Source organism: Pygocentrus nattereri, chromosome 4 (genome assembly GCF_015220715.1).
Source record: "Pygocentrus nattereri isolate fPygNat1 chromosome 4, fPygNat1.pri, whole genome shotgun sequence".
Classification (NCBI taxonomy): domain Eukaryota; kingdom Metazoa; phylum Chordata; class Actinopteri; order Characiformes; family Serrasalmidae; genus Pygocentrus; species Pygocentrus nattereri.
The window spans coordinates 15,473,466-15,492,545 of record NC_051214.1 but is presented as its reverse complement, the minus strand read 5'-3'; the positions used below and the strand labels follow the sequence as shown (position 1 = coordinate 15,492,545).

The window sequence follows — 19,080 nt, the reverse complement described above, 5'->3', positions numbered from 1 at the left end:
TTTGCCGGGCCATCTGGGCTGTATACGTCAATATACACTTTTGGGTAATTTACTCCAGCAACTTCCAGCAATTTTTAAAGTTTAAAAATGTTGGAAAAACACCCATTTAATAATTTGTATGATGCAATATAACCGAAAAGAGAAGATCATGTGTTGAAATTCAAAAGTAAAACATTGTAAAATTTAATAATATGAATGTTTTTCAGGATTACAGGGTCATGAAAAAGGAAACATAATGGGAAAAAAATGTATATTAAAAAAATATTCTCAACAGGTTAACAAGTTAGCACAAACACACACAACCTCACACAGACCACTTCTCAGTACCTTTCTGCTTTCTGGCTGATGTTTTGGTCACTTTTGAATGTTGGTGGTGCTTTCACACTCGTGGTAGAATGAGATGGACTCTACAACCCACACAAGTGGCTCAGGTAGTGCAGCTCATCCAGGATGGCACTTCAATGTGAGCTGTGGCAAGAAGGTTTGCTGTGTCTGTCAGCTTAGTGTCCAGAGGCTGGAGGCGCTACCAGGAGACAGGACAGTACACCAGGAGATGTGGAGGAGGCCGTAGGAGAGCAAGAACCCAGCAACAGGACCGCTACCTCTGCCTTTGTGCAAGGAGGAACAGGAGGAGCACTGCCAGCGCCCTGCAAAATGACCTCCAGCAGGCCACAAATGTGCATGTGTCTGCACAAACGGTTAGAAACCGACTCCATGAGGATGGTATGAGGGCCCGACGTCCACAGATGGGGGTTGTGCTCACAGCCCAACACCGTGCAGGACGCTTGGCATTTGCCAGAGAACACCAGGATTGGCAAATTCGCCACTGGCACCCTGTGCTCTTCACAGATGAAAGCAGGTTCACACTGAGCACGTGACAGATGTGACAGACTCTGGAGATGCCATGGAGAGCGATCTGCTGCCTGCAACATCCTTCAGCATGACCAGTTTGGCAGTGGGTCAGTAATGGTGTGGGGTGCCATTTCTTTGGAGGGCCGCACAGCCCTTCATGTGCTCGCCAGAGGTAGCCTGACTGCCATTTGGTACCGAGATGAGATCCTCAGACCCCTTGTGAGACCATATGCTGGTGCGATTGGCCCTGGGTTCCTCCTAATGCAGGACAATGCTAGACCTCATGTGGCTGGAGTGTGTCAGCAGTTCCTGCAAGATGAAGGCATTTAAGCTATGGACTGGCCCGCCCGTTCCCCAGACCTGAATCTGATTGAGCACATCTGGGACATCATGTCTCGCTCCATCCACCGACGCCACATTTCACCACCGTCCGTCCAGGAGTTGGCGGATGCTTTAGTCCAGGTCTGGGAGGAGATCCCTCAGGAGACCATTCACCACCTCATCAGGAGCATGCCCAGGCATTGTAGGGTCATACAGCCACGTGGGGGCCACACACAATACTGAGCCTCATTTTGACTTGTTTTAAGGACATTACATCAAAGTTGGATCAGCCTGTAGTGTGTTTTTCCACTTTAATTTTGTGTGTGACTCCAAATCCAGGCCTCCATTTGTTAATAAATTTGAGTTCCATTGATGATTTTTGTGTGATTTTATTGTCGGCACATTCAACTTTGTACAGAACAAAGTATTCAATGAGAATATTTCATTCAGATCTAGGATGTGTTATTTGAGTGTTCCCTTTATTTTTTGAGCAGTATGTATATATATATATATATATATATATATATATATATATATATATATATATATATATATATATATATATATATATATATATATATATATATGTGTTAAAATACACATGCTGCTATAATGCACTTATGCACTGTACATAATAATTGAACTAAATTCATCTTTTGGTTTTTGGTTTAATAATACATAATACAATCATAATACAAATGAAAATCACAATGAAAATCATACAATATACAAATGTAAATCATAATACAATAATATCAAACTTGTAATACATTAATAATACATTGTATTATCCTTAGTTACTAAAGTAAATCTAGTTAAAATAATTTGGATATGTCCTACAAACTGAAGGGTCCTGTGCTTAAGAAGCATCATAGTATCCTTAGCAGTTTTGTTGCTTTTGTTTAATTAACATTTATTTTCTAATTTATAAATAAAATTTATTTTCTTTGTAAAATGTTATTTTTTGTGTCACAGCCTACTCTTCTGCTAAATTTGAAGTTTAAATGCATTTCACATGTAAATCAAACCAAATATGTAACTTTGTCCTGCTCAAGGAACATAACAAGCCTCACAGAGACCTATTATTCTTAGGTGTTAGGAATATATTCTTATGCAAAATGTTCTTTCCTGAAAAGATTGTAATTGGACTTTGGGAGAAAATCTATGTCCTTTCAACACAGACCAGCCACTTCATTAAATACACCTACTTTCCATCTACATTCTACAATTCTGCATGTGACGGAGCTGCCCTCCACCACAATGTACATATGTTTAAACTTTCTAGGTAATGGGGACATTTCATACTCAGAGACACAAACTGTTTTTAAATAGCATTTATTGATTGAGTGGTTATGCAGGAGAACAAGAGCAAACCTGCAGAGAGAGAAAAGAAACAAAACTTAATGGTGAATGTGAATGTTTTATTATTTGTAAATTTAGATTGATTTAGTGATGTAATGAAACATATATTATAAACTAACATTATTGAAACACTTGGGGAAGGCAACAAGTACTTACCTGTGAATAGACTCCAGAGGAAGGTAGCCGTGTTTTCAGTCAGGGAGGAAAACAGGACCCTTTGTTTGCTGCGTTTTTATAGTGAACTTTCCCCGCGCAAAAAACCGGAAGTGACGTCATAGCACATCCTGTTTAGCTCTATAAAAGCCCTAGATGGACCAGAATGAGCCAGTGTTGTGGGAGAGGTAATGGAATGTGGTTGAAGCCTGAAACCCTCTCAAGTTGTGATTGAATAACTGACTATTCATATTAAGCTGTATATATTTGTAAATATTTTTCTTTTTGGCATTGGATAAATTGCATTTTTTGTTTTTTTATTTGGTTTTTCACTGGGATTTAATAAACACCAATTTTTGCACCCCAAACTGGAACGTACCCACGTGTCTTTTCCGTCGGACCATCACACTGCAATTGCACACTGTAGTCCATCTGTTTCTCTGCACAATTTGTTATTGTCCAACCAACACATTCTTCTTTGGTCAGGACGACTGCAGAGCAAGTACTAGTTGATTGGTGGATCATTCTTAGCACTGCCGTGACACTGACGTGGTGGCGGCGGCCTGTTAGTGTGTACTGTGCTGATATGAAGGGATCAGACACAGCAGTGTTGCCAGAGTTTTTAACCACTGTATCCTCTCACTGTCCACTCTATTAGACACACCTACCTCACTGGGTCACTTTTTAGATGTAAAAAATGAGAGACAGTAGCTTGTGTTGCCACAGAGTTTGTGTTCGTCATCATCTCATACTTCAACAAATGTCACACTGTTGTTGGCTGGATATTTTTGGCTGTGGATTGTTTTCAGCTCAGCAGTGACACTGAGGTGTTTAAAAGCTGCCACCACCATGGCAGTGTCTGAGAATGACCCACCACCCAAATAGTACCTGCTCTGTGGTGGTGCTATGAGGTGCATGACCACTGAAGAACAGTGAAAAAGGGGGCTAAGTATGTAAATGCATTGTTTTTTATGATCATCAAACAATTAATTCAAAGTGGTTTTGGCCTATTTTATATACATGGATTGTTTGTACTTGGAGGTGAAGTCATCCATCTTAGTTTTAAATAAATGAGGAAAATTGGTATTTAATGTTATGGGCCCTTCAAAATAAAGTGCTTTTAAAAATGCAGAACTGCAATTTTTTTATGTGTACCTTGTGTGTTCTCTGGATCTGTGTTTAATGAGTCACTGAAGTTAAGCTGTGATCTGTTATGCAGTAACCCCATTACTGGGTTGATGATATGCTCATGAGAGATGTATAAAATCTGGTGGGAGCAGAAAACAGACTGTCTCAGCAGTGAAGGCAGTTTCAATCAGTAAAAATGTCTTCCATAATGAAGTGCATTGGTCACTCATCAGCAGAGGAACAGTTACGGAGAAGAGCAGACGCCATTAGACTGCAGCTCACACAGGTGACTCTGACACAATCTTTTGTTCTTTTTGTGGTTCTTAATTGTACCTCAAGAGAATAATCACTTTGTTATCCAAACTGTTTTACTGTCTTTTCATCTTTTATTGGGAGCCGTTTTTCAGGACATGTTACAATGTGGACTAAGAAATTTCAGGTGTAATCTTATTAAAGGGTCTATATCCTACATTTTACTTTGTTGTGATTTGTTATCCTTGAGGTCCTCATACGGCACTTGTGTGTGTTTATGTACCAAAAACAGTCATATTATTTTTACATAACCATTGTAAACCTCTCTTTATGCCTTAGAATTAAACAGACTGTTACTGTTGTAAGCAGAACAGGTAGATGTATGGCATCACAAAAGCAACAAATTCAGAAAGGCCTGTTTTTGCAACTTAGTTTCCATATATGGATTGAATGCACTGGGGAGTGAATGGCACATTTTTGAAGCTGTTGCAGTGTTTATGTACTACATTAAACTGTTTTACTTCAAAAAGTTGAAGACATTCATTTTTCCATGATATGGGCCCTTTAAATCATATTTCTTTGCTTAAGGGGGTTTAAACCTGTTGTTCTCAAAGCATTTCATGTTTAAATAGTTGCATCCTTCCCCTAAAAATCCACTTTTAGGACAGGTAAAGCATGGAAGGATTTTTGCTTTTGTTGGCTTTCTCAACTGTCTGCTTTTTTTTAGTCCTGGTAGAGTTGTGTAATTTTTGAACTGCTGTTTTGGCAAATGTGTATTTACCCTCCAGGGACAGTTTATGCAAAGAACTGACCTGAAACCTTCCTTAACAGGGCGTAGTTAATGATCTATAAATACTGACACAGTACAATGCATAAGAATCCATGGGATGCTTTGTTACAGTATAGAATGTAATATGTTAAATTAGATAATGCAAATGCGAAACTTGGCATAGGTACACTTAAAAATGATCTATTTGTTTTATAAGTAATTCTCACTGTTGATGTGTGTGTGTGTGTGTGTGTGTACGTCTGTTTGTTTCTGTAGGGAGTGAGCAAACCCTTTAAGAAGATAATTGACCTCAGTTCTGGTGACATCCACTCAGTAGGAATGAAGCCATTCACATTTGTTAGACAGGTAGTGCCATTTCCTCTAAGCACCACAAACTTCTGTCATCCTGCTTCTAGATCAGGGCCCATACTAATGAAGATTTTTCATAGTACGAGTGCTGAACTAGGATCTGTTCCTGTCAGTGATGTAATAATATATAAAAGAGGAATCCGATCCCAGATCAACACTGCTACTTTGAGAAGCTGTCTGAAGAGGCCCAGGGATGTCAAACTGGGTTTGTTCCAGGACACAGCTCTGCAGAGGCTACAGTTGAGATAGGAGAGAATTTGCTGACACTGAGATACAAAGGTTTCTCGTCAGTGTTCACTCATATACATTCAATACAGTCTGAGCAAGCGGTGCTGACATGTTATGGGTTACTGACAATAGTGCTACACATTTAAATAAATTCCATTAAAATTTACATTTTGTTACAAACTCTGGCACCAGTTGAGTCCATTGTTTTCTCAGAAAATGTCTAGAAAATGTTTGTATGTTCATACATATGTATGTATGCTTTATTGAAACAAGTGATGTGGGAGTTTTTCACTGTTTTGCATTTTACAATGTTCAAACAGTTTGCACCATGTTTTTAGCACAGATGTTCTGTGTGCTTGTGTGCTTGTGTTTGTGTTTCTCAGGTTCTGGCAGGGTGCTTGTGGCCTAATCTATTGGCCAGTGACACACTTCCTGATGATGCACGACGGAGGGCCAAGAAGTTGTTGGAAAACTGTGATGGGGGGAGTATAGGTGAGATGTGTGTGTGTGTGTGTGTGTGTGTGTGGGAGTCAAACAATTAGTCAAATCATGTTTGGTGTTTGCTTCTTTAGCTGAAAACTATAGTCGCAGTGATCCTGAAGCCTGAATTTTAAACATCTATTTGAGATGGCTTCACAACTTGGCATAATTTGAGGCAAGTATGTGATGGTTTTAACGTGCAGCTTGCACAGTGCTAATTGATAGAGAATGCCAAACTCCAAGCATGTTCTGGCTGATTGAGCTCCAGAACCTGGTTTGAATACCACTTATGTAAGACAGTAGAATATATGGCTGAACTTAACCTAAACTCCTTATTATTTCAGGTGCATATGCAGAATCGAGTGGACTGGCTTATGTGCAGCGCACTGTGGCAAAGTTCATTTCTGCACGAGACGGCTGGCCTTCCAATCCAGCACACATCTTCATTGCTTCCGGCTCCATAAGAGCTATAACAGTACATTCCAACAATATAAAAATATCTGAGACAGTCCAGAACTGTACAGGGAATGAAAATAAAAATAACCCAAAATAAAAAATATTTCACAAAACAATCAAAAACAGAAACAAAATGGAGTGAAAGTAGCTGTTTTAAAGAGTGGTTAGTAAGGGTTGGAAAGTAAATATTGTTACTGGATTCCTTTTGAGATGTTATATACTTGCTCCAGCGTTAGGCCCCCTCTGTCACGCTTCCTGGTGCTCAGTCAGCGACTCATACCATCAAAGACTCCACTTCCCAGAATCCTTTAGACTGTCATGAGACTCTTCCAGCCAATCACAAGCCACCCATCAGATCACAGTCACCTGAATTCTAATCACCACCACCTGTTCAGTCTGTCTGTTTGCGGCTGATCTTTATGAAGTGTTGCTGTTGTTCCGTCAGTGCCGTTTATTTTCCTGATTGTTCCGTGTTTTGACGTCGCTTTGTTTTCTCCGGTTTACGATTCTCGCTCCTGTTTATAGCTTTGTCGTTTGTACGATTCTTCTATAGTTTTGACCCTTGCCTGTTTTTTGACTTCGTTTTCGCCGATTCCTATGCAATTCTCTCTGGCTCTTCTGGTTATTGACCTGGTCTGGTGTTAACCCTGTTCACCTCCCTTCAGATAAACCCTCTGGGTTCATTTTTATCCGCCCGTGTTTGATTTGCAAACCCAGCGTTACATCCCCTCCATTTGATCACAACTTAGAACCACATAAACAAATAAAATGTTAGATTTACTTATAAATGTTGTCAAGTGGTTTCACCCAACTGTGTTATATAGATTGTAAGATGCTTGATTGTGTAATATGTACTTAATGAAATGAAGTTAAATGCAGTCTAATAATTGGGCTGATCATTTTTGTTTTCCTCCAACATGCAAAGTATTATGGTTACATTCTACTAATTAAAATAGAAAAATATCATACAATTATTAGGTTTAAATTAGATCTACATCGCTGTTCAATTGCTTGTTAACACAAATAGCTAATCAGCCAATCACATGGCCGCAACTCAATGCATTTAGGCATGTAGAGGTGGTCAAGACAACTCGCTGAAGTGCAAACTGAGCATCAGAATGGGGAAGAAAGGGGATTTAAGTGACTTTGAACGTGGCATGGTTGTTGGTGCCAGACGGGCTGGTCTGAGTATTTCAGAAACTGCTGATCTACAGGGATTTTCACGCACAACCATCTCTAGGGTTTACAGAGAATGGTCAGAAAAGAGAAAATATCCAGGGAGCGGCAGTTGTGTGGACAAAAATGCCTTGTTGATGTGAGAGGTCAGAGGAGAATGGGCAGACTGGTTCAAGATGATAGAAAGGCAACAGTAACTCAAATAACCAACCAAAATCTCTGAAGAATGTTTCCAACACCTTGTTGAAAGTACGGCATGAAGAATTAAGGCAGTTCTGAAGGCAAAAGGGGGTCCAACTTGTTTTGCTAGCAAGTGGCTGTATAAAGTGGGGGTATATTAGTATAAACTAATAAAGTGGCTGGTGAGTGTACACTTACAGCCAACAACAATGTGGTTAGACTTTTAATTGTGGAGTATGAATAAGATGCATGCAGACAGGAAGGTTGGCTAAGGAAAAGGAGTTTTACTTAATAAGATTACATGCACCAAAGAAATACCTATGAATTTTATTTGACAACTTACTGAATTTCATTGAAACTGCTCAACTAACTCCGTTTCACTTCCATTCATTTGTTGAGCAGTATCACCAGGAGAAGACTGTATAGCAAATCAATCACCATGGCTTTTATTATCCAGAAGAAACTAATAATGTTATTAAATAATGGACTGCATGAACTAGTAGAGGCTGAAAGTGGCTGCTGATTTCACTTGTGTTCTAAGACAAATGTTTGTCACTAGTGAACCATTTCAAATCCCTGACTGCAGCCTCCTTCTTCTACTCCTTTTTTAAGGCAGTTCTGAAGCTGCTGGCCCAAGGTGGGGGTGTATCCCAGACTGGAGTCCTGATCCCTGTACCCTTTCCCTATACCCTGCCTCGTGTGCTGGAGAGTGTGGGGTCAGTGCCTTTGTCTTACTCGCTGAGAGAGGAGGCAGGGTGGAGGATAGAAATGGAAGAGCTTCAGAGAGCACTACTTTCCTCTAAAGGCCATTGCTTGCCACGTGCTATTTACATCAGTAACCCTGGCAACCCTACAGGTACAAACTGCACATGTAAATGCCTGATTATGATTATTCCTATAGAATGTGAGTATTAAAGAGTCTAAATATCAGCCCTGATCTGATGAATAGGCCATGTGCAGAGCAGAGAATCCATTCAAGAAGTGATACAGTTTGTTGCACAGGAGAATCTGTTTTTATTGGTTGATGAGGTGAGTGATTTTTTTAAAAGCTTGTTTATGTAACACCGATAATACACACTAATAAAAGTAACTATTTCATAATGTTACTGTGCCACATTCAACCAAATGACTAATTTTATCTATGAACGTATTGTTACAAAATATGAAACATACTTCTTGCACGGGTAAAATAAAACACATTTGAGTGACATTTAAAGGGGAGAGTTAACAACTTTTCGGGGTGTTTTTCTCTTTTTTATATATTTGTCACATGTTAATGTTTCAGGTCTTTAAGCAAAACTGAATACAAGACAAAAACAACCTGAGTAAACACAAAATAGCTTTTGAATTATCATTACATTTATTGAGAATACTATCCAAACGTTATCCAATGCCAGCTGGCTCTTTGTGAAAGAGTAATTGCCCTCTTAGTTCCTCAATCAACCAGTTAACCAAATGCAGTTACTAATGGGAATCCATTAGGTCAGACACACCCCAGCTTGTTTACTGCCAGCCCTGAGGAATCTAAACATTAGTTAAACCATTTCAGCAATGTGAAGTAGGCTAAGAGGTCTCAACAAGCAGCACACCACAATCAAAAGAAATTCCAGATGAGACAAAAGAAAGTTAGTGAAATATATGAGTCTGGAGACAAAGCTATTTCTAAGGCTCTTGGACTCCAACAAACCACAGTGAGAGACATTATTTCCAAATGGTGAAAACTTAAAACAGTGGTGAGGTAGCTGACCTACCAAAAATGTCTCAAAGAGCACAGCTACAACTCATCTACCAGTCAACCCAAACAAGCATCTAAAAAACCCGCAGGCCTAAGTTGCATCAAAAAAGGTCAACGTTCATAATTCCACCATTAGAAAGACACTGGACTGAAAGTATTCAAGGGAGAGTTGCAAGGTGAAAACCACAGCTAACCAAGAGAAACATAAAACTTTTTGGAACGATGATCTGTGGACTGATGAGCTGAAAGTGGAATATTTTGGTAGTCAGGGGTCCTGTTACATCTGGTGTACAGCTAACACAGCATGGAGTGGTGCTGGAGCCTATCCCAGCGGTCATCGGGCGGAAGGCAGGGTACACCCTGGACAGGTCGCCAGTCCATCGCAGGGCAGACAGACAGTCACACACTCACACCCAGGGGCAATTTAGCATGTTCAATTGACCTGACTGCATGTCTTTGGACTGTGGGAGGAAACCGGAGAACGGTCATCAGTCTGTGATCTTAAAACTTTAGCACAATTGAGTTATACAGCAAGACAACAATCCAAAGCACAAGAGCTAGTTCACTTCTGAATGGCTCAAAAGAAACAAAATTAAGGTTATTGAGTGGCCTAGTCAAAGTTCTCACCTGAACCCCACTGAAATGCTGTAGCAGGAAATGAAATGGGCAATTCATGCTTGGTAGCTCTCAAGTGTGGCTGAATTAACAATTCTGCAAACAAGAGTAGGCCAAAATTCTTGTGTAAAAACTGACGTCCAGTTAGAGAGAATTGTTTTTCTTCAATAAATTAAAGGATCAATTAAAAGTTGCGTTTTGGGTTTATTCATGTTATTCTTGTATTATATAACATTTTGTATGAGGATCTGAAACCATTTAGTGTGACAAATTGAGAAAATCAGGAAGTACTTTTTCACAGTACTGTGTGTCCTTTCTCCTTTCGTCTCTCTTTTCGTGTTTTAGGTATACCAGGACACTGTTTTTGAGGTGGGCTGTGAGTTTGTATCTTATAAGAAGGTGCTAGCTGAGATGGGTCCCCCTTACTCTCACACTGTGCAACTAGCCTCAGTCCACTCCCTCTCCAATGGCATTATGGGAGAGTGAGTCTTCCTTCTACACCTAGTTTAGTCAAATCTTCTTTTTAAAAAATACAACCCCATTTCCAAAAATGTTGAGGCGCTGTGCAAAATGTAAATAAAAACAAAATGCATTTATTGCAAATCATTTAAACCCTATATTTTAAACCAGCCATTAGGGGTGTACTTTGTGTACTTCTGGTGCCGGTCCCAAGCCTGGATAAATGGTGAGGGTTGCGTCAGGAAGGGCATCCGGCGTAAAACTTGTGCCAAAACTATCATGCGGATCACAAATATGATTGCCATACCGGATCGGTCGAGGCCCGGGTTAACAACGACTGCCTCCGGTGCTGTTGACCAGCAGGGTGCCGGTGGAAATTGGACTACTGTAGGTCAAAGACCATCAAAGAGGAGAGGAGGAAGGCGGGTTAGAAGGCAGCGAGAGAGAAGGAAAGGCAGGAGTGTGGAGGTTAGAGTAGGGACTCTGAATATAGGGACAATGACTAGTAAAGGCAGAGAGCTTGCAGACATGATGGAGAGAAGGAAGGTAGATATTCTGTGTGTTCAGGAGACCAGATGGAAAGGAAGCAAGGCCAGGAACATTGAAGGTGGATTCAAACTGTTCTATCATGATATAGAGAGGAAGAGAAATGGAGTAGGGATAATCCTAAAGGAACAGCTTGGGAAAAGTGTTCTGGATGTAAAGAAAGTATCAGACAGGATCATGAGCCTGAAGTTGGAGGTTGATGGTGTAATTTTGAATGTGGTCAGTTCATATGCACCACAGGTTGGTTGTCAGTTAGAGGAGAAAGAGGAATTTTGGAGTAAGATGGATGAAGTGGTAGATGGTGTCCCTAGAGAGGAGAGATTGGTGATTGGTGCAGATTTCAATGGACATGTTGGTGAAGGGAACAGAGGGGATGAAGAGGTGCTGGGTATGTATGGTGTGAAAGACAGAAATGTGGAAGGTCAGATGGAGGAGAGGGAAGAAGAGGGAAGAACACAGGGTGACATACAAGAGTGGAGGGAGGTGCACACAGGTGGATTATATCCTTAGCAGGAGATGCCACCTATAGGAGATTGGAGATTGTAAAGTGGTGCCAGGGGAAAGTGTAGCAAGACAGCATAGGGTGGTTGTCTGTAGAATGAGATTAGAAACAAAGAAGAGGAAGAGAGTGAAGACAGAGCCAAAGATTAGATGGTGGAAGCTGAAGGAAGAGGATGGTTGCAGGCAGTTCAGGGGAAAATTGCAACAGGCCCTTGGGGGCAGTGAGGAGCTACATGAGGACTGGGAAACTACAGCTAAGGTGGTGAGAGAAACTGGCAAGAATGTGTTGGGTGTTTCGTCTGGTCAGAGGAAAGAAGACAAGGAAAGTTGGTGGTGGAATGAGGAAGTCCAGGAGAGTATTCAGAAGAAGAAGGCAGCTAAGAAAAAGTGGGATAGCCAGAGAGATGAAGGAAGTAGGCAGGAGTACTATGAGGCTAGTCGCATAGCGAAAAGAATGGTGGCAAAGGCAAAGGCTCAGGCCTATGATGAGCTGTATGAGAGGCTGGACAGTAAAGAAGGAGTAAAGGACTTGTATCGTTTGGCTAAACAGAGAGATAGAGCTGGAAAAGATGTACAGCAGATTAGGCTGATAAAGGATAGAGAGGGAAATGTACTAGTGAGTGAACAGAGAGTGATGAGTATGGAAGGAGTACTTTGAAGAACTAACGAATGAGGAAAACAAGAGAGAGAGAGGAGGACAACGGGGGGAGAGATAGTGGATCAGGAAGTGCAGAGAATTAGTAAGGTGGAACTGAGGGCAGCTTTAAACCGGATGAAGAATGGAAAGGCAGTGGATCCAGATGACATACCTGTGGAGGTATGGAGATTTTTAGGAGAGAAGGCAGTGGACTTTTTAACCAGGTTGTTTAACAAAATCCTGGAGAGTGAGAGGATGCCTGATGAGTGGAGAAACAATGTACTGGTCTCCATTTTTAAGAACAAGGGTGATGTGCAGAGCTGCAGTAACTACAGAGGTATAAAGTTGATGAGCCACACCATGAAGGTGTGGGAAAGAGTTGTTGAAGCAAGGCTAAGGCGAGAGGTTCAGATCAGTGAGCAGCAGTTTGGTTTCATGCCCAGAAAGAGTACCACAGATGCAATTTTTGTGGTGAGAGTGTTGGTAGAGAAGTACAGAGAAGGTCAGAAGGAGCTACATTGTGTCTTTGTGGATCTGGAGAAGGTATATGATAGGGTGCCAAGAGAGGAACTGTGGTACTGTATGAGGAAGTCAGGTGTAGCTGAAAAGTATGTTAAAGTGGTGCAGGACATGTATGAGGATAGTGAGACAGTGGTGAGGTGTGCAGGTGGAGTGACAAATTGTTTCAAGGTGAAGGTAGGGTTACATCAGGGATTAGATTTGAGCCCCTTCTTGTTTGCAATGGTGATGGACAGGTTGACAGATGAGGTCAGGCAGGAGGCTCCATGGACCATGATGTTTGCAGATGACATTGTAATCTGTGGTGAGAGTAGAGAGCAGGTGGAAGAGAATCTGGAGAGGTGGAGGTTTGCACTGGAGAGGAGAGGAATGAAGGTCAGTAGAGATAAGACTGAATACATGTGTGTGAATGAGAGGGAGGCAGGTGGAAAGGTGAAGATGCAAGGAGTAGAGGTCGTGAAGGTGGATGACTTCAAATATCTTGGGTCAACCATCCAGAGCAATGGACAGTGTAGAAAAGAGGTGAAGAAGAGGGTGCAGGCAGGATGGAGTGGGTGGAGACGGATGTCAGGGCTGATGTGTGACAGAAGGATAGCAGCAAGAGTGAAAGGGAAGGTTTACAAGACAGTAGTGCGTCCTGCTATGATGTATGGTTTGGAGACTGTGGCTCTGTCTAAAAGACAGGAGGCTGAGCTGGAGGTGGCGGAGATGAAGATGCTGAGATTTTCGTTGGGAGTGACAAGGATGGACAAGATTAGAAATAAGCAGATCAGAGGGACAGTGAAGGTGGAGCAGTTTGGAGATGAAGCCAGGTTGAGATGGTTTGGACATGTGTTGAGGAGGAATAGTGGATATATTGGTCAAAGAATGTTGGAGATGGAGCTGCCGGGTAGAAGGAGAAGAGGTAGACCTCAGAGAAGGTTTATGGATGTAGTGAACGTGGACATGGAGATGGTTGGTGTGAAAGTAGAGGAGGCAATGGATAGGGCAAAATGGAGGCAGATGATCCGCTGTGGCGACCCCTAAAGGGAGCAGCCGAAAGAAGAAGAAGATTTAAAACCTATATTTCATTGAAAATAGTACAAAGACAACATATGTTGAAACTGAGAAATTGTTTCTTAAATTGTTTTTTGAAAAAAAATACAATACATGCCCATCTTGAATTTGATGCCAACAACATCTTCCAAAAAAGTTTGGGACGGGTGCAACAAAAGGCTGCTAAAGTTGTGTAATGCTAAAAAAAAACACCTGGTAGTTGATTGACAACAGGTCAGTAACATGATTGGATTTAAAAAAATGGGTCTTTCAGAAATAAAGATGGGGAGGAGTTCTCTGTGTGCAAGGGACAAGGCTGAAAACCAGTATTTGCTAGTCATGAACTTCGGGCCCTCAGACAGCACTGCATTAAAAACAGACATGATTCTGTTGAGGTAATCACTGCATGGGCTCAGGAACCCTTCTGAAAGCCACTGTCTGTGAACACAGTTCATCACTGCATCCACAAATGCAAGTTAAAACTCCAAAATGCAAAGAAGAAAGCATATATAAACAAGATCCAGAAATACTGCCACCTTCTTTGGGCCTGAGCTCATTTTAAATAGACTGAGGGAAGTGGGAAATTGAGTCCAAATCAACATTTGAAATTGTTTTTGGAAATCATGGACACCGTGTCCTCCAGGCTAAAGACCACTCAGCTTGTTATCAGTGCACAGTTCAAAAGACAGTATTCATTAAGGTATAGGGTTGCATTAATATGGGTATAGCATGGGTGACGTGCACATTTGTGTCCATTAATGCTGAATGATGTATACATGGTTTGGCAACATATGCTGCCATCCAGACGTCTTTTTAAGGGAAGGCCTTGCTTATTTCAACAAGACAATGTCAAACCTGTACTTTCAATTAAATATAGGGTTTAAAAGATAAACAAAACACATTGATGTAAAGAAATGCACATTTTGCAGTGTCCCAACCTTTTTGAAAATGGGTTTTTTAAAAAAAAAAGGTATTGCTTAAGTTTTTTGATAGATTTTTACTCAGTTCTTCACTCAATTTGATTTTGGATGAATAGATAATTCCCACCCACAGGCTACAACTGTAAGTGGTGTTTGAGGGCTTCCTTCTCTCTGATGTCTGACCATGGAGGGCTGAGACGTTCTGTGACATGATATCCTGATAAATAGGCAATTAGATTGCATCACTCAAGAGCCATGAAACTGTTTACATTTTTGCAAAAACTGAATGAACTAAATGAGCAGTGTGACATGTTTAGGTAAATAAGACTTGCCGGTGGTGCAACTGTCCAACTGCCTGATCATTAGGAGACAATGGATCATGAGTTCAAATTCTGGTAGCATCTTGGCTCTTTATGGTCAGGAGCCTGAGGTGGAGTCCTGTGGGTGGGAATTGGCAATGATTAAATTTAGGGAAGGAGCTGTAAAAATCCAACAGAAACTGTGTTTTGTAAATTAGTATGTGTGTATTTGCCTGTACATTTGTGATCCAGGTGTGGTTTAAGAGCAGGCTACATGGAGCTGGTCAATGTTGATGAAAGTGTGATGTTATTTGCTGAGGCTTTGCTCTGTGGGGACATAAGCACTCCTATTACTGGTCAGATTGCTCTCAATGTCATGGCTGACCCACCCAAGCCAGGAGATCCCTCACACTGTTTATATAAACAGGTACTCAAATGTATTGAATTATGTTTATTTTATGTACATTATATTGTCTGTGTATACATGTGTATGTGTTTGTGTTGCAGGAAGTGGAATACAGGCAAAACACACTAAAGCGTAACATGTACAGAACTGCTGAGTTTTTTAACACTCTGCCAGGATTCCACTGTGCTCGAGTACAAAGCGGAATTTTTATCTACCCACGCTTAACATTCTCTCCCGAAGCCCTGACCCACGCACAGGTACACACACACACACACACACACACACACACACACACACACACACACACACACACACACACACACACACACTCCTCCCACACAGAAAAATGTAATGTACAGAATGTCAAAATGGCCATTATGTGCAAGTTATTTGTTGTTCATTGTCAAAGAAAAGCAGGAAACGGATGGTGGGAGGAAACCCACCTAGACCCACCTCCTTTTAGTTAAACTGTTATGGTCGGATCTGCCAGAGTCATTAGCCGCACTCTGTAAATGTTTACATTCTCTGTTTTACATACACCCAAACAGAACAAAAATAAATCCATCTCCCTACCTTTTTTTGAGTAAACGACCACCCACCTATCCGGCCGGACACTGAAGGACGACTGACTGTTGAGCCCTCCTGCTACCTGCTTCAGACCAGCTGCCCACACCCCAGCTACTGCCACCTGCCTTGGACTAGCTGCCCACCTTACATTGATGTTTTCATGGACTCCTAGCTATTACTACTACTACTACTACTACTACTACTACTACTACTATTAATATTAGTAGTATAATAACCTTGTAGGTAGTTTGACCAGAGGAGGATGGGTCCCCCCCTTGTGAGCCTTGGTTTCTCCCAAGGTTTCTTCCTCAGCTCTGAGGAAGTTTCTCCTTGCCACTGTTGCCCCTGGCTTGCTCACCTGGAGTTTTTTTTACATCCATGTTAAAACTTTGTCTTTACTGGAATTATGTGAAGCTGCTTTGTGACATCAGTTGTAAAAAGTGCTATACAAGTAAATTTGACTTGACTTGACTAGACAAGGGGAGAACATGCAAACTCTGTGCAGAGGGCAACCTGGTCACCCGGCCAGCTCACTCTCTTTGCTGTGAGGCGACAGCACTACCCACTGCACAACCATGCTGCCCCCATTTGCGTTTTTTTTTTTTTCAATTTAATTTGCTAAATAATTTTTAAGGTATTTCTGTCTCTCTCTCATGCTCTAGGGGCTTGGTTTGGAGGCAGGACTGTGGTACTGTGGGAGGTTGTTGGAGGAGGAGGGCGTGTGTGTTGGGGTAAGCGAGTGTGTGGATGAAGCAGTGTCTCACTGTCAGCCAGGGAGCAGCTGGCATTTAAGGTAATATATACAAGTTACACACACATACAAACACACAAACTGCAAGGTTTGCATACAAAAACATGTTTGTTTGTGTTTATTTTCAGGCTGTGTGTGTTGATGCCACCTGATGCTCTGGAAGAGGTTCTGTACTGTGTGCAAGCCTTTCACTGCCGTTTCCTCAAAGAATTCTAAGAACAGAACTCTGAAAAGGGTTGGAAATGGCAAAAAGTGTAAACTTACCTGATTATTTGTAGCTTTTTGACAGCACCATTTAAATGCACACATACTGCACCTACTATATTACCTTTTGTTTGTCCTTAAAATTAATGCAGTTTTAAATGATATTCTGTGAACAGCAGAGAGCAGCAGAGGCAAGGCCTCAGCCAACATACATAATCACCAAGGATATGCCTAGCAAGCATAAACTCAGGGTGTAGAAATTGCCCTTTGATTTAGAACCAACCTGCCCCACTCATGTGGTTTTATGCCTCACAAGCTATTTTATCCATTAAAAAATGGTGTCCCTTTCATTGGAGTGCTGCGATTAGGATTAACGTGCAGGGCTATCAAGGAAAACTTGCGTATACTGTATTTAAAATGTAGTGATACACAAAAACGGTAAATTGCATCTATTTGTGTGGTCTCTTTGTTGTTCTGTATGTGTTATCTAATCCCTGATCCCTGAATTGTTGTATGGACTATTACATTTTTCCATTCAGTTACAAAGGGTAAAGTCAGCAGATACAGACTATTTTGTGTGTAATGACAACATGAAATTGAATTACCATGGACATATTTTCAGTTTGTAAGTCAAACAACATATGAGCAATATTAAAGTTTCAAAATATACTCCCCTAGTTCATAGTCCATATAAAAATAATAAAGAAGCAAAAACAGTGTGTTTTGAATGAATTGTTTCAGTGATGTGACAAAAGCCAACATATATCCATCTGTTCAGCCTGTAGCATTTTAGCTCTGCCCCTTCACATTGAAGCTATAAAGAGTGTTTCAGCCTGGACTGCTTTATTTTAAATACAGGAAAGCCAATCTGAACAGTGGTTACATATATCTGTCTTAAAGACAAAGTTACGAAACATTCTTAATTCTAATGAATAAAGAGATTGTAAAATGGTAAAAAATCTAACTTAAAAGTCAGACAAGAAATGTAGAAAAAAATAAAATACAATTGAAATATAGGAGACTGCTGGGATAGGCTCCAGCACCCTCCCCGCAACCCTAAGGGGGGAAGCGGCTCAGAAAGTGTGTGTGTGTGTGTGTGTGTGTGTGTGTGTGTGAAATATAGGATGTGGGCCCTTTTATATAACCCTTACCTCAATCTTATTTTCCACCTTATAACATTGAACATTTATTGAACATTTATTATTTTCAGGGAGGGCAAGTGATTTGTACAAGTGAAATACAAGTGAGTCAATTTTTCCAGGAAAGTAACCTCAGTGGGATAGCAAGGGCATCGCTATCGCTACAGCCAATCAATTTTCAGTCCAATTCAATTTTATTTGAATTCTAGTGTTTTACACAACAGACACTGACAAACACACCGTGGTGTAGTGGCCCAGATCCAAACCTATAATGAATAATATATGGATGGCAGTTGCATAAAAAGTTCCTGAGATGGTCTGATGATATGAAACTTGAGAGCAACCAAGATTCAAAAAGGAAACCTTATTCATTTGGGCTACAGCACAGTGTAGTTTCAGGAAAGACGCTTAAATGAAATCCACATTGACACGTCTGAGAGGATTTTAACATTTCATAAGTTACGGAGTAGGAAAAAGACTTTTTATCTGCACTTAGCTCCACAATGAAATCGTATCAGATCCAGACACTAAATCTGGCCTAATTTTACAGCAATGGTTTGGCCGAAAATCAAATTTACCCAATTTCCTAATTTACTTATCCCAAACACTGTCCATAGTTTGCCTCTTTAATTTTGCCCTGAAGACACAGTACATGCCTACATTATTTCACACTTAGATAGATTTGTTTACATGGTTCCTGACACTGTACGACATACTGCTATCTTTAAAAATAAAACAAAATGTGAGCATGAGTTAAGATTTAAGATGGCTTCTGTTTTAGCTTTGCAACATTCTTTAGCCCATTTCTACAGGTGCAATATGTCATGCATCGTCTGAAACAACAAAAGTAAGTCTATTTGAAATTAATCAACAGCTTAACATGGTGGCAGGCAAATGTGTGATGATTTAGGCATGTGGTTAAGTTGGACATTGCTATTTAGTGTAGCATAGTCTTCCAGTGCTAAGCAAACTTCAGACAAGGTGCCCTGGCTGACTGAATACATTTGGGGCAAGAGGAAAA

The 19,080-nt window shown here is 40.8% G+C and overlaps 1 protein-coding gene across 1 annotated transcript; it reads left to right on the top strand.

The window, feature by feature from the left end:
- The first annotated feature begins 3,966 nt into the window (after positions 1-3,966).
- Positions 3,967-17,639, top strand: LOC108443236 (alanine aminotransferase 2-like). Its single transcript, XM_017723761.2, has 11 exons — positions 3,967-4,102; positions 5,114-5,203; positions 5,818-5,926; positions 6,259-6,389; positions 8,339-8,582; positions 8,676-8,755; positions 10,422-10,558; positions 15,245-15,419; positions 15,500-15,655; positions 16,628-16,758; positions 16,845-17,639. The coding sequence occupies exons 1-11, from the start codon at positions 4,013-4,015 to the stop codon at positions 16,930-16,932; spliced, it is 1,431 nt and encodes a 476-aa protein (XP_017579250.1). The 5' UTR covers positions 3,967-4,012; the 3' UTR covers positions 16,933-17,639.
- The last annotated feature ends 1,441 nt before the right edge of the window (positions 17,640-19,080 follow it).

Coding starts and splice junctions, on each gene's coding strand:
- LOC108443236 (XM_017723761.2), top strand. CDS start 4,013: ATGTCTTCCATAATGAAGTGCATTGGTCACTCATCAGCAGAGGAACAG. Junction 4,103..5,113: donor TTAGACTGCAGCTCACACAG/GTGACTCTGACA, acceptor TTGTTTCTGTAG/GGAGTGAGCAAACCCTTTAA. Junction 5,204..5,817: donor CATTCACATTTGTTAGACAG/GTAGTGCCATTT, acceptor TGTGTTTCTCAG/GTTCTGGCAGGGTGCTTGTG.